The sequence below is a fragment of the Prunus avium genome, chromosome 1, assembly GCF_965620075.1.
Source record: "Prunus avium chromosome 1, drPruAviu1.hap1.1, whole genome shotgun sequence".
Lineage (NCBI taxonomy): Eukaryota > Viridiplantae > Streptophyta > Magnoliopsida > Rosales > Rosaceae > Prunus > Prunus avium.
In genome coordinates, this window is record NC_142284.1 from 52,313,051 (window position 1) to 52,326,933 (window position 13,883).

The 13,883-nt window shown below is 39.4% G+C and overlaps 2 protein-coding genes across 2 annotated transcripts; both read right to left on the minus strand.

Moving 5' to 3' along the window:
• Positions 1-77: 77 nt before the first annotated feature.
• On the minus strand, positions 78-1,896 carry LOC110761165 (AIG2-like protein D). Its single transcript, XM_021963578.2, has 5 exons — positions 1,606-1,896; positions 1,382-1,454; positions 1,184-1,276; positions 833-916; positions 78-444 (listed from the first exon to the last, which is right to left on the minus strand). The coding sequence occupies exons 1-5, from the start codon at positions 1,746-1,748 to the stop codon at positions 301-303; spliced, it is 537 nt and encodes a 178-aa protein (XP_021819270.1). The 5' UTR covers positions 1,749-1,896; the 3' UTR covers positions 78-300.
• Positions 1,897-2,181: 285 nt separating this feature from the next.
• PBA1 (N-terminal nucleophile aminohydrolases (Ntn hydrolases) superfamily protein) lies at positions 2,182-4,452 on the minus strand. Its single transcript, XM_021963743.2, has 8 exons — positions 4,220-4,452; positions 4,046-4,122; positions 3,897-3,952; positions 3,724-3,796; positions 3,508-3,619; positions 2,916-2,989; positions 2,616-2,690; positions 2,182-2,504 (listed from the first exon to the last, which is right to left on the minus strand). The coding sequence occupies exons 1-8, from the start codon at positions 4,326-4,328 to the stop codon at positions 2,370-2,372; spliced, it is 711 nt and encodes a 236-aa protein (XP_021819435.1). The 5' UTR covers positions 4,329-4,452; the 3' UTR covers positions 2,182-2,369.
• Positions 4,453-13,883: the final 9,431 nt, after the last annotated feature.

Sequence of the window (13,883 nt, forward strand, 5' to 3'; positions counted from 1 at the left end):
CTGACACCGGTTCCAATCAAGATTTCTCATAAGTTTAGTACAACATTGCTCTGGAAACATATAAATTCCAATCAAGATAATGAGAAAAGTAGAATATTGAATCTGGCCCAAACCTTCAGCCAAACAAACAGAACAAAACCTACAAACAAATGGGTAATAAACAGTTTGCCCTGACCACCATTGCCTCAAACAAGTTATTTCGATTATTAACACACTGGATAGCATTTATATAAATCATAGAATGGTAGATGTTGTTTTGTTTATATGGGTCAGAATCTACAAATCGAATCGAATATAGCATCACGACACGGCGGGATTCTCAGGACCCTGCTGAAAAAATGATTCATATGTTGCAACTCTCGGCTTTGCTTCAGGCAGCTCCAGCTCTTCCATGAAACCCGAAGTCATCTTGATAAAATCTTTCTTGTGTATTTGCTTCCATTCCTTGTCAATTTTTAAGTGATCAAAGGAACTAAGAAAGTCAGACACAATACAATTGACTAAGGTGCTAACTAAAAACTACGTCGGTATACATAGAAGTTAGTTCTCTAGTTTATTTTGGGTTCTCTAAATCTTGACATAAAGCAAAGACTATATATATCATCCTGTTTTGAAATAAGAATTCTAAACTCAGTAGTTAAGTACTGAAACGGCAGTTAGGCCAAAACCAGGAATTTCAACAGTATAATTTTTTTTTTTCCGTCTATTATGTGTGGGCGGCTGACTGGCTTTGTCTCGGGAACTCTTAGTGCACTCTAGTCTAAGGGTGGTTCGGCCCTTGCTTGTTCATACTCAACTATACTCAAATAAAGTAGGATGGAAGAGCTTTTACCTCAAAATTCCAATCTCCATACAAATTTGGATCACTTTTGTTGCTCCAAACGTAAGCTTGAACTAACAAGTTGTCAGAACTATCCTGGAAAAAAATGGTTACAAAGTTCTTGAGACAAGGCATACGCTTATTAACAAAATCCATCAAACATTTCCCAAAAGGTCATGAAAACTGATGAAGTGGTTAGCTCCAATCACAAAAAAATGCATCAAAATTGTAGGTTTTTTCTTTTAGCTTTCTAATTTCTACCCAGCCTTTGCCAATCATCGTCTTCAATTTGATATTTGCATACTATGATGTAACAGTAAACATTATGAGATTGTAAAGAATGCATTTGAGCTACCAACTTACCACCAAGGAGACCTCAACAGTGCTCCTCTCATACTCAACATCCTCAAATTCATCCAGAATATGTAATTCAGGATCTGTGATGCCCAACAGGAGCTGCCCAAGAACAAAACAAAGCACCCTCCTTTCTTAATCAAACATTTACAATTAATTAATACATAACTAATTTTAAAAATGATCAGAAGAGGGCTTAGGCCTTGCCTTGCCAGTAACTTTGTCATTCTCGACCGGTAGAATCGCCGGATAAACTCGTCCTTTGATGCTATACCTATGGCTACATATTTCACATCATCATCATCATCGTCAAATTTCACTTCTTTTTTCTCTTTCTTTTTTTGGTAAATTATCAAAAATGACAACCAGAAAAAGCATTTGTGAGAGAGAGAGAGAGAGAGAGAGAGAGAGAGAGAGAGAGAGAGACTGACTAGCCATTGAGGATGGCAGGGGAAGATTGAGGGACACGATTTAAGAGGACTCTGCAAACGTCATCCGCCATGAGGCTGCCGTACACGAACACCTTGTGAAGGCTCTCAGACTGAGCCATCGCCACTGAGCTCATCGCACTCATCTCTCTCTCTCTCTCTCTCTCTCTCTCTCTCTCTCTACTATTTCTTCCTGGATTTTATTATTTTCTTTGGAAATTCTTATTGTAAACCAATACGACGTGGAGGTTGGTGGTCGCTTTTTGAGGCCGTAGCTTCTCCAATTCGTTGGGGACGAAACAATCACTACACGACATATATCTGATGATTTTTAAATTTTCTTTTAATTTTTGTAATTTTTAAATGCCTATCAGAATAATTACGATTGCTTGAATGATTGCTGATGACGTTATATATGTTATGAAGAAAATTCTGAGCTTAAGTTTATTTTTTCGAATATTCTGCATTTGTTTATCGGAAATCAAATATATTTTTCAAAAATAGAAATTTCTTCCGAGCGTCGAGTGATACTGTAGAAAGAGTTGGAATCTTGATAGGGAATTGAGACAAGAGGAAACATGCACAAGCCACAATAACTAGAATCTAAGCATTTGTTGATTGAACCAAACATACAACAACTAAATCACAAAAGATGAGAAAATCTCCCAAGATGGAGTTGAACACCCTATTCCTCATTGTAAACAGAGTTTGGAGTTAAAGAAAAACTAATAAACAGTTGCCAGACTCCTATCAGTAGAGCAAGATCTTCATTGTATGTTCATAGGCTCGGGAATCGCGGTGTTCAAGATATCCAACAATGAATTCTGAGGCTCCAACTCCTCGTGCCAGAGTGGAAGCTTGTCACCAGGGTAGTAGTTTCGGGTCACTCCCTCAGAATTTATCTGCACAAGCACACAAACAAAACTTAGCCAATCTGTGGTCATGTATGGTGCAAACACAAGTGCGATAGGATTGCTTAGTCATGATTAGAGTTGAGGGGAAGAAAAACTTACAACTACAGTGCGGACAACACCCCCACTGGCACCATCTCGTGCAATGGCGAGAGACACGGCTTTGACCACTAATTGCTGCAAAAATGCCACCAAACAGCAGTTAACAACAAACTAAGAGAAACTTCTCATAAAGATAGCATAACAATCCCTTTTTTGAGGTCAAAGCTCCCTCGAGATTGTAGCATTTATCAATGTAAAGTACTGTCCAAGTCAAGTTCAACGGTCTAGAACTTTCTATGACAAATTTGTTCCAAGGCAGTTACAAAACCTTTCTACCTGCAAACATCAACAGATACATACCTCTGCTTCATCTTTGGTCATTCCTTCTTTCCATGCTTGATCGAAAAATCCATACAAGTAGCTGGACCCAGACCCTGTAAGACAAAAAGTATGTTAATCCCAAACCCCCAGATGAGCAAAACTATCGCCTGAACCTCCTCGTGAAGGTAAAATCACATAAGAAATTTTCCACAAATAAATTTCAAGTTGTAACCAAAACAGATTGGAAATCAATCCGCATCATGTATATGCAAGTAGGATATGATATCTGAACATAGCCCTTCTTTGGGCAGTGAATACAAGTCGTTGATCCCTCAAATTCTATTCATTAACCACAAAGATGAATTCTTGGCATGTACTTGGGGCGCATCCAACATTACCAACCAGTTGCAAACTACTAAATCCAATTTGATGATAATCTATAAAATATCGCAGAATACTTCCAATCCGATTCCACTAAAGATCCTATTTCAACCAAACAAATACTAGGAAGTTATTCTTCGTACAAGCAATGAAATTTGCATCCCATATAACATACAGAAACGTGCAAAACGTGCACCATAACCTAACCCCAAGGGTGAAACGAAATTTTAAGTACTCCAGCATAGCATACCTCCAATGGTAAAGGGCAGCTCTAGCAGTGTGCCACCAAGAGGAATTCCATAAATCTTACCGCCTTCGTACTTGTCCCACCCACCAACAATCAACCCAGTTTCTAGCATATTCTGCCATGTCCAAAACATGATGTTAAAAACACAATCATTTATTTATTAAACTACAAATGAACTGATACCATGATACCATAAATGAGAAACTCAAAAAACCCAACCTTGTTGCCATAAGACAGTAGCCTGACGAGGTTGGCACAAACTTTGACAGTTGCAGGTTGCCCAAGCTGTATGCTGTGCAAACACAATCATATAACAAACCCATTAGATACCCAACGTGAGCTATGAATCATAAAATGGGAAAAACAAAAGCAACAAAGAGGCAAAGACTGACGTGTGTTGATGAAGGAAGTAGCGCACATAGTCAGAAACAACCTGAGAATCCGCAGCCTGCAAATTGCAAATGGGTAAATGCTCAAATGATCGAAAAATCAAGAAAATGAAGAAATTAAATGAAAATAGTAAAATTGATGAGATTGATACCGATCCAGAGCGACACACGTAGACATTATCGGTGAGCTGGGTGATTTTATCGGAGGCACGATTGGCCACATACACTCCTACACGAATAAAAGAGTGATTTCGATGAGTGTTGAAAGCACAAAAGCTTATTAGGGTTTTGGGGAAGGAAAGGGAAGAGAGAATGAGGTGGCTCACCAGTGCTGGTTCGAGAGTCGGCACCGAGAACGACGCCGCCGTTGTAAGTGACGCCAATGATGGTGGTACCCATGGAGTGAGGAGCGTTAAGATCCATGTCCGAAGCCATTAACGAGAATTGGGAAGGAAGGAACGGGAAGGTTGGGTTTTTCAGAGGAATTGAATTTTGCAGAGAGGAGAGAGAGAGAGAGAGAGAGGTTTTGTTTTTGGTTTGTATATGTTAAGCTTGGCTTTCTGCACAAGTTGTTTTACTTTCTAATGTTTTGTAGTTTTTGGGTCATCTGGTCCAACACTAAAATTGTCATTTTGGATGATCCAATCCAAATCGAATTTGGGTCAAATGCTGGGCTTTCTTTTCTTTTTAATTATAAAAAGTGCAAGGTTTTTATGAAGGAAAAATGGGCCTATATAACATTGCCAATTTATTGGGTAATGCTATGCTTACCACATAAATCTACCACATTTTAATACCATCTTACATGGCAGCTGATGTGGACAACCACCTCATTAAAATTATATTAATTTTTTTTTTAAGGAGATAATATTTTCTATATTTTTCTTTAGTTAAAAATTTATAAAAATAAAAAAAACTAAACTAAACCCTACGACCACTTTTCACACGTCTCTTTGCCTCCCCTAATTCTCTCTCTCCCTCCTTCCTCTCCTCCCCATCGCAGTGCTTCGCCGGACTCCTGCCACCACTCCTCCCCATCGCAGGTGCTTCGCCGGACTTCTGTCACCGCTCCGCCAGACTTTTGACTCCATTCCACCGCTCTACTCCTTCCTTCACGGTTAAGATTCTTTTTCTGTTTAGCTTAACCTTCCTCCACCAGTCCTCCCCATCGCAGGTGCTTACCACGGACTTTTGCCACCACTCCGCCAGATTCTGACCCTGTTCCTCCGCTCTACTCCTTCCTCCACGGTTTTAGGTTAGTAAACCTTCGTTATAACTTTTTTTTTTTGTTTTGCTTACCTTGTTTTTTTTTTTTTTTGGATGAATGCTTTCTTCTCATACACGGTTGCTGAATCGTTAATTTATTTGTTTCAATCAGTATTCAAATTAAGTTTTTTTTTTTACCAGTTAAACATGCTTTTCTTAAGAACCTGTAATAACTTGACTGTAGTATACCATTGAGATATAACTTTCTGTTTCTTTTTTGGCTTATGTTGTTTCTTTTTTTAGTTTAATGTTTTTGATACGTTAATTTGTTTATAATTCTCTCTTCTTCTCTTTTTAGTCATTAGATGAACTGATTGACCGTAGTATTGAAATTTTGGTATTATATGCTTATGTATCATAAGCTCATGTCCTATATGATGTAGGAATGGAAGAATATTCAAATATTTCTGCAAGTTTAGAAATTATTGATGAAGATGAAGTTGTTGAACTGGAATCTGATGGGATTAGAATTGAAAATAATGGAGATGATGAGATTGCCATGGACAATAGAACAGATGTGAAAGAAAAAATACAAGAGCCGATGGTTGGAATGGTGTTTGACAATATTTATGAGTTAATTCAATATTATAGAGAATATGGGAAACAATCTGGCTTCCCAGTGATAAAGAGGTCATCAACAAAAGGAGATGATGGAGAGTTGAGAGTCATCACTGCAAGGAACTCATGTGGCTTTTTTTTATTTTTATTATAGCAAGTACCTGTAAGGTTCATGAAAAAGCTATTCTCATATGCCCAGCGAATCCTTAATTAAAAAACACCCAAAAAAAACTCAATCAGATGTAGATGCAAACACAGTAAAGAAACCCATCAGAAAATTAAACAAATTCATACCCACCCAGAAAATTAAAAAAGTAAAACTCATTCATCCACACCTTATGAATTCCAGTCCTGATTTTCTTTAGATAAATTGCTTTGTGCGATATAGGTGTACTAAACCAAACACCAAGAGGACTTAATTTGAAAAAGAATCTTAAGAAAACTTAATTTGAATACTGATTGGAAACAAATAAATAAAGGATTCAACAATCGCTTATGAGAAGAAAGCATTCATCCAAAAAAAAAAAAAGGGTAAGCTAAACAGAAAAAGAATCTTAACCGTGGAGGAAGGAGTAGAGCGGTGGAATGTGTCAAATTAGGAAGAGATATTGAAGGTTGAGTAGAGATAATGGAGAGTGTAGAGAATTTGGGAGCTATGCATATTTTCTGATTTCAACTTATGTTCATTCAATTACACATCAAAACATATATACATGTAATAACCCTAAAAAACATTCCATGAAACATTCCCTAAAACATTCCATGAAACATTCCCTAAAACAAGGATTACATTGCTCAAGAAAAGCATTCCCTAAAACAAGGAATGAGACAAGTGCCATGAGACAAGGGGTGTCTTGTGTTTCATGTCTTTGTGTTCCACAAAGGACAATCACACAAGAAACCACTATTGCTAACACTCCCCCTCAAGTTGGTGCATAGATATCACCAATGCCCAACTTGACCAGTGAGTTGTGGAATACCCTGCTAGAAACTGCTTTTGTCAAAATATCGGCCAGCTGGTCTTCTGACCTGACAAACGGAAGCTGAATTTCTTTATTGTCAAGTTTTTCTTTAATGAAGTGTCGATCCACTTCAACATGTTTTGTACGATCATGTTGGACTGGATTGTGTGCAATGGATATTGAAGCCTTGTTATCACACTGTAGATGCATTCCTAATGTAGGTGCATATCCAATCTCTGTAAGCAATTTCTTTAACCAAAGGAGTTCGCAAATTCCTTTGGTCATGCCTCTGAATTCGGCTTCTGCACTAGACAAAGCAACAACATTCTGTTTCTTGCTTCTCCAAGTAACCAAGTTACCACCAACAAATGTGAAGTACCCTGATGTTGATCGTCTATCAGTGACATTCCCTGCCCAATCTGCATCTGTATAGCCACTGATATTTAGATGACCATTTTTAGAGAACATAAGTCCTTTACCCGGTGCAGACTTCAAATATTTAAGAATTCGAAGAACCGCATCCATATGATCTTCACTCGGACAATGCATAAACTGACTAGCAACACTTACAGCATACGCAATGTCGGGTCGGGTATGGGATAGGTAGATCAGTCGTCCCACCAATCTCTGATATCTTTCTTTGTTAGTGGGTACTTGATTGGGATATTCCCCAAGGCGGTGATTCTGAACGATTGGAGTGTCCACAGGTTTGCAATCCAACAGTCCCGTTTCTGCCAATAAATCTAGAACATACTTCCTTTGTGAGAGAAAAATGCCTTGCTTTGATCGAGCAACTTCAATGCCCAAGAAGTACTTGAGTCCACCAAGATTTTTCATTTCAAACTCCTTTGCTAAACATTGTTGGAGTTGAGAAATTTCCTGCTTATCATTCCCAGTAATAATCATATCATCAACATAAATGATAAGAGCTGTTACCTTTCCTCCCTTGTGTGATAAGAACAGAGTATGGTCAGAATTACTTTGCTTAAAACCATAATTCTTCATTGCCAAGGTAAAACGCCCAAACCATGCCCGGGGAGACTGTTTCAATCCATATAATGCCTTCCGTAATCTGCACACCACATTAGCAGGAGTAGATGTAACATATCCTGGGGGGATATCCATGTAGACTTCTTCTGTGAGTTCTCCATGGAGAAAGGCATTCTTCACATCAAATTGGTGGAGAGGCCAATCAAGATTTGTTGCAAGGGACAATAGCACTCGAACAGTGTTAAGTTTTGCAACCGGGGCAAAGGTTTCTTCATAGTCAATACCATATGTTTGCGTGTAACCCTTTGCCACAAGTCGTGCTTTGTAGCGTTCAATTGACCCATCAGCATTGTATTTCAAGGTGTAAACCCATCTGCATCCGACAGTCCTTTTTCCCCGAGGTAAACTCTCCAGTGTCCATGTGTGATTTTTCTCCAGAGCATGCATCTCTTCCTTCATTGCGTGAACCCATTTTGGATCCTTCAATGCCTCACTCACTTTGGTTGGAATATAAATTGCAGATAATTGGTGTACAAAGCCTTGGAGAGGTGCAGATAATTTTTCAGCCGAAACATAGTTTGCAATTGGATACTTCGATGCTTTGCCATTATCCGGTGAATACCGAATTGGTGGTTTTCCACGGTTCTGTCTATTGGGTAATTGATATCTAACAGTTTCATCAACTAAAACATTAGATGTAGTAGAATCACGTACCTCAGGAGTATTCTCAGGAGATTGATCAGCTGGTACTGAGATGTGAGGGGGGTCTTCATCATTATCGTCGGCGAAGTAGGAAAAAAGATTGTGCTCTCTGCTGTGGAGCGACCGGTCGCTGGGATCCTGGCGACCGGTCGTTTCTGGACAGGTTCGAATTTCAGCTTCAGCGCTTGGAAGCGACCGGTCGCTGGGCTCCTGGCGACCGGTCGTTTTAGTACAGGTTCGAATTTCAGCTTCAGCGCTTGGAAGCGACCGGTCGCTGGGCTCCTGGCGACCGGTCGTTTTAGTACAGGTTCGAATTTCAGCTTCAGCGCTTGGAAGCGACCGGTCGCTGGGCTCCTGGCGACCGGTCGTTTTAGTACAGGTTCGTTTTTCACCTTCAGAACTTCTATGCGACCGGTCGCTAGGCTCCTGACGACCGGTCGCTTTTTGGCAGGTTACACTTTCTTCTGGACTTTTGGGATCCGTTTTGCTCCAATCTTCAAGTTCTTGAATTTCCAGGGCCTCATTGCCCAGTGATTCTCTTTGTATGTCTCTGTGAGGCGGAGAGTTGGACATCGGATCATGGAAAAACATTTCCGATTCCATAAAAGTGACATCCAAAGTGACATATGTACGACGACTGGAGGGGTGATAGCATCGATATCCTTTCTGATGGGCAGCATAGCCTACAAAAATACATCTGATAGCACATGGATCAAGCTTGCCACGTTGATTCTTATGGAGGTGTACGAATGCCACACAACCAAAGACTCGGGGCGGAAGCATCTGAACAGAGGGCAAGGGCCCATGTTGGGCAAGTGCTTGTAATGGAGTCCGGAAGTCTAAAACTTTGGAAGGCATTCGGTTGATGAGGTAGACTGCAGTGACTATAGCATCATCCCAATGATGGCGAGGAACATGAGCTCCAATCAAAAGAGCTCGTGCTGTTTCAAGGAGGTGTCGATTTTTTCTTTCCGCAACACCATTCTGTTGAGGAGTTTGAGGACAAGTGGTCTCATGAATGATGCCATGCATTTGGAAGTAGGTCTGAAAATCATGGTTGATATATTCACCTCCATTGTCAGAACGGAGGACTTGAATCTTGGTAGAGAATTGAGTGTCAATTTGCTTATGAAATGACTGAAATATAGGGAACACATCAGTTTTATTTTTCATCATGAAGAGCCAAGTCATGCGGGTACAATCATCCACAAAGGTAATAAACCATCGAAAGCCAGAAGTTGTGGAGATAGGTGAAGGACCCCAAACATCAGAATGTATCAAAGCAAATGGAGCAACACTTTTATTTGTACTTAATGGATAAGAGGCTCTGTGGCTCTTGGCCAAGATACAAGTATCACATTGGAAATCAGTGGTACAGGAATTTGAAAACAAATCTGGAAATAGATGTCTCATATAGCCAAAAGACGGATGCCCCAAACGTCGGTGCCATAGCCAAAGTTGTCGATCCTTCCAAGTCGATGAGTGCTTCACACTATGTGCCTTTCCCATACTGAAATCATCCACATAGTACAACCCCCCTCTCTTAGTACCACGACCAATGATCTCCTTCGTGAGAATATCCTGAAATAGACAGAAATCGGGATACATGAGTACACAACAATTTAGTTGCTCAGTAGCTTGGCCAACAGACATCAATTTATTAGACAACGATGGGACAAGCAAAGTATTTTGAAGAGTAAGGGACGGAGAGAGGCCAATGGTTCCAGCACCGACCACGGGAGAGGTAACACCATTTGCGTTGGCAATACTTGTTCGTTGTGGTGTAGTTGTACTTAGAAAATCAGTTGGATCGAACGTCATATGATCTGTGGCTCCTGAATCAATAATCCAACATGTGGAGTCACTTGTATATGATGTATGAAATACGTATCCACAGTTACCTGAGTCACTAAAAGATGGAGAGTTCTTTTCTGGTGCTGAGGTAGATTCTTCATGAGGAATTAATGTTACCGGAGAGCCCATGGTGACAAGGGCAGCACGACCCGTTCCTCCAGTAGCAAGTTTACGAGCCTTGAGACCCTCCCACCACTCTGGATAGCCATGTAGTTTAAAACAGGTTTCTCGAGTGTGTTTTGGATTCCCGCAGTGAGTGCAACCATTCCCATTTGTGGGAGCCTTGGGTCGAGAAGATGGTGGAGTAATCGTCTTGTTGGTAGTGGTCTGTAGTTGGAGAGAAGCAGCAACTGGGGTTGAAGTTGGGCGAGAGGGTCGGTATGTTCCTTTTGTTGCCAATCCTACTCCGGTTGGTGTTGGAGCTCCTAACATCACAGCTTGTCGAATATCTTCTCGTCGGACATGAGCATAGGCTTGCTCTACTGTAGGGAATGGGCTCATTTGGAGCACATCACTTCGGGCTTTGTCAAGTCGGTCATCCAAACCATCCAAGAAAATATAAACTCGATCTTCTTGGATGATATCATAGTATTTCTTGATATCCAGCTCACACTTCATTTCATTTGGACGACGAAAATCGATTTCTCTCCATAAGCCTTGGAGATCATTGTAGTAGGTTTCAATCGAACCTCCCCCTTGTCGCATACGGGAGATTCGCCTTTTAAGATCATACACCTGGGAGGTGTCAGTGCCATCAAAGTAAGTTGTGGCAATTGCATCCCAAACTCCTTTGGCCGTCGGGAATCTAATGAAGTTGCCAATCAACCTTGGCTCCATGGAGTTGATTAGCCACCCTTTCACAATTGCATTTTCTGTCCGCCATCGGTTGAATGTAGAGTCTGTCTGAGGAGGTGCTGGGAGCTCACCCGTGAGATATCCCAGCTTGTCTTTGCCAGCAACATACATCTCAATAACTTGAGACCATAAGGCATAGTTGGAGCCATCCAATTTAATGCCAATTTGTACAGAGGAGGTTTCGTAGGTAATTGTCGGAGTCGGAGTCGTAGTCGATGTTGATGCTTGTGTCTTCATCAACTCAGCCATTTGAGTAGCAAATTCTGTGAAGGTAGGTTGATAAGGAGTAGCCGGATCGGTGGTGCTACTTTCAGTGGGAAAGAAATCGTTTTCTCCCATGATTGCAGCAACGATTCGAGACTAGAGTCAGCAAGATCGCTGCTCTGATACCATGTCAAATTAGGAAGAGATATTGAAGGTTGAGTAGAGATAATGGAGAGTGTAGAGAATTTGGGAGCTATGCATATTTTCTGATTTCAACTTATGTTCATTCAATTACACATCAAAACATATATACATGTAATAACCCTAAAAAACATTCCATGAAACATTCCCTAAAACATTCCATGAAACATTCCCTAAAACAAGGATTACATTGCTCAAGAAAAGCATTCCCTAAAACAAGGAATGAGACAAGTGCCATGAGACAAGGGGTGTCTTGTGTTTCATGTCTTTGTGTTCCACAAAGGACAATCACACAAGAAACCACTATTGCTAACAGAATGGAGTCAGAAGTCTAGCAGAGCGGTGACAGAAGTTCGGCGAAGCACCTGCGATGGGGAGGAGTGGTGATAGGAGTACGGCGAAGCACTGCGATGGGGAGGAGAGGAAGGAGGGAGAGAGAGAATTGGGGGAGGCAAAGAGACGTGTGAAAAGTGGTCGTAGGGTTTAGTTTAGTTTTTTTTATTTTTATAAATTTTTAACTAAAGAAAAATATAGAAAATATTATCTCCTTAAAAAAAAAACTAATATAATTTTAATGAGGTGGTTGTCCACATCAGCTGCCATGTAAGATGGTATTAAAATGTGGTAGATTTATGTGGTAAGCATAGCATTACCCCAATTTATTTAGTCCATCTATTTTCTTTTTTCTTTTTGGTGGAAATCTATTTTCAATTGTTCAATTTGATTTATGTGTTAAAATCGACCACATTGGCTAAATGTCTCCAAACAATGATTAAATTGCCCAAATTGAAGACACATTCACTAATTTTTTTTTTATACAAACAATGTTCTATTTTAATCTAATTTACTTGAGTAAACTTAATTTTTCTTTCAAACTACAAACAATATTCTAATTTAATCTAATTTGCTTGAGTTAAACTTAATTTTTCTTTCAAACTAGCATGGGAGGGGGAGAGGATTTGAACTTTGGTGCATAGTGGTGAGCACATCCGATCTAGCCAACTTGGCTAATCCCATATATGCATACATCAACCAAATTAGTTAAAATGGTACAACACGGGACCATTTTGGTAAATAGGGCTCGTTTGGTACGTCGAACTATATTGACTAATTTATGTCGGATAGTATTAATCTACTTCGGAGAGTACTGACAGTTTATCCATAATATTATAAGGCGTTTGGTGTTGTTTTGAATAAATAGTCTGACTAAACTATATTGTGTTTGGTGTTGTTCCAGATAACATTGGATCATACTATTTTTTTATAAAAAATTCTTTGATAATTTAAGTGGAAATTGAAATTCAAATGACACGAAATTTTTTTTTATAAGATTCATATGACAAGATTTGTTTTTCAATTGTTTTTGCCAAGAATTTTTTTTTCATATAACCAAAAAACAAACCAACAAAGCACCAAAAGTAGAAAAAAAAAAATACAGCAAGAAAAACATAGCTGCATGTATTGTTCTAATCGCTAACTTGGGATGATAATTTGATTATTGAGTTGGATACCTAGAGAAGATGAAATATATAATAAAGAAAACTGAAGAAAAACTCAGTAGCATGTATTGAGTTGGATACACAGCCGCATGTATTGTTCCAATACATCAAGAAAGAAAGTCAAAAAGGAAAAACTCATAACCTAATTTCCACAAAAAATTAATAAAAGAGGAAATATATAAAGAAAGAGAATATGAAGACGAAAGAAGCATATGAGAGAGAGAGAGAGAGAGAGAGAGAGAGAGAGAGAGAGAGAGAGAGAGAGAGAGAGAGAGAGAGAGAGAGAGAGAGAGAGAGAGAGAGAGAGAGAGAGAGAGAGAGAGACGAGTGACGAGTGACAAGTGAAGAGAATAACCATGGAGAAGATAACAGAGAAGAACCCTAGTGAGAAGAATATGAAAATAACGTCATGGGATTTTTTACGTAAACGTGTGTGTTCTTTTTCCCTAATTGTATAATTAAGCATGTATTATCTAAATTGAGGTGTGCAAGTTGTATTAGTTAGTCGGGTAATGAGAGTATTAAAAGCCCAACCCGTTTAAAATAGCCAGTTAATTAAATAATACAAGTTGACACCAAACACCTGATATGGACTATTTACTCCTATCCAGAGTCTAATATAGCGTACCAAACGAGTTGTTTTGTCGATAAAATGGTACAACACGAGACCATTTTGGTATATACCCTTTTTGTTTTGTCGGCTATGAGATATTGTAAATTAATCTACGAAGAGGGAACTTCGAGCCCAACTGCACAAGGGTGGACTCATTGCTCTTACCAAACTTACCAAACTCTTTTATTTTAATTTATTTTACATGTGGAAAGACTCGTGTACCTTCTCTTTTTTCGTTTGATACAAAGACTCATGTACCTAGATCGAATAAAGGGTCAAGACACTT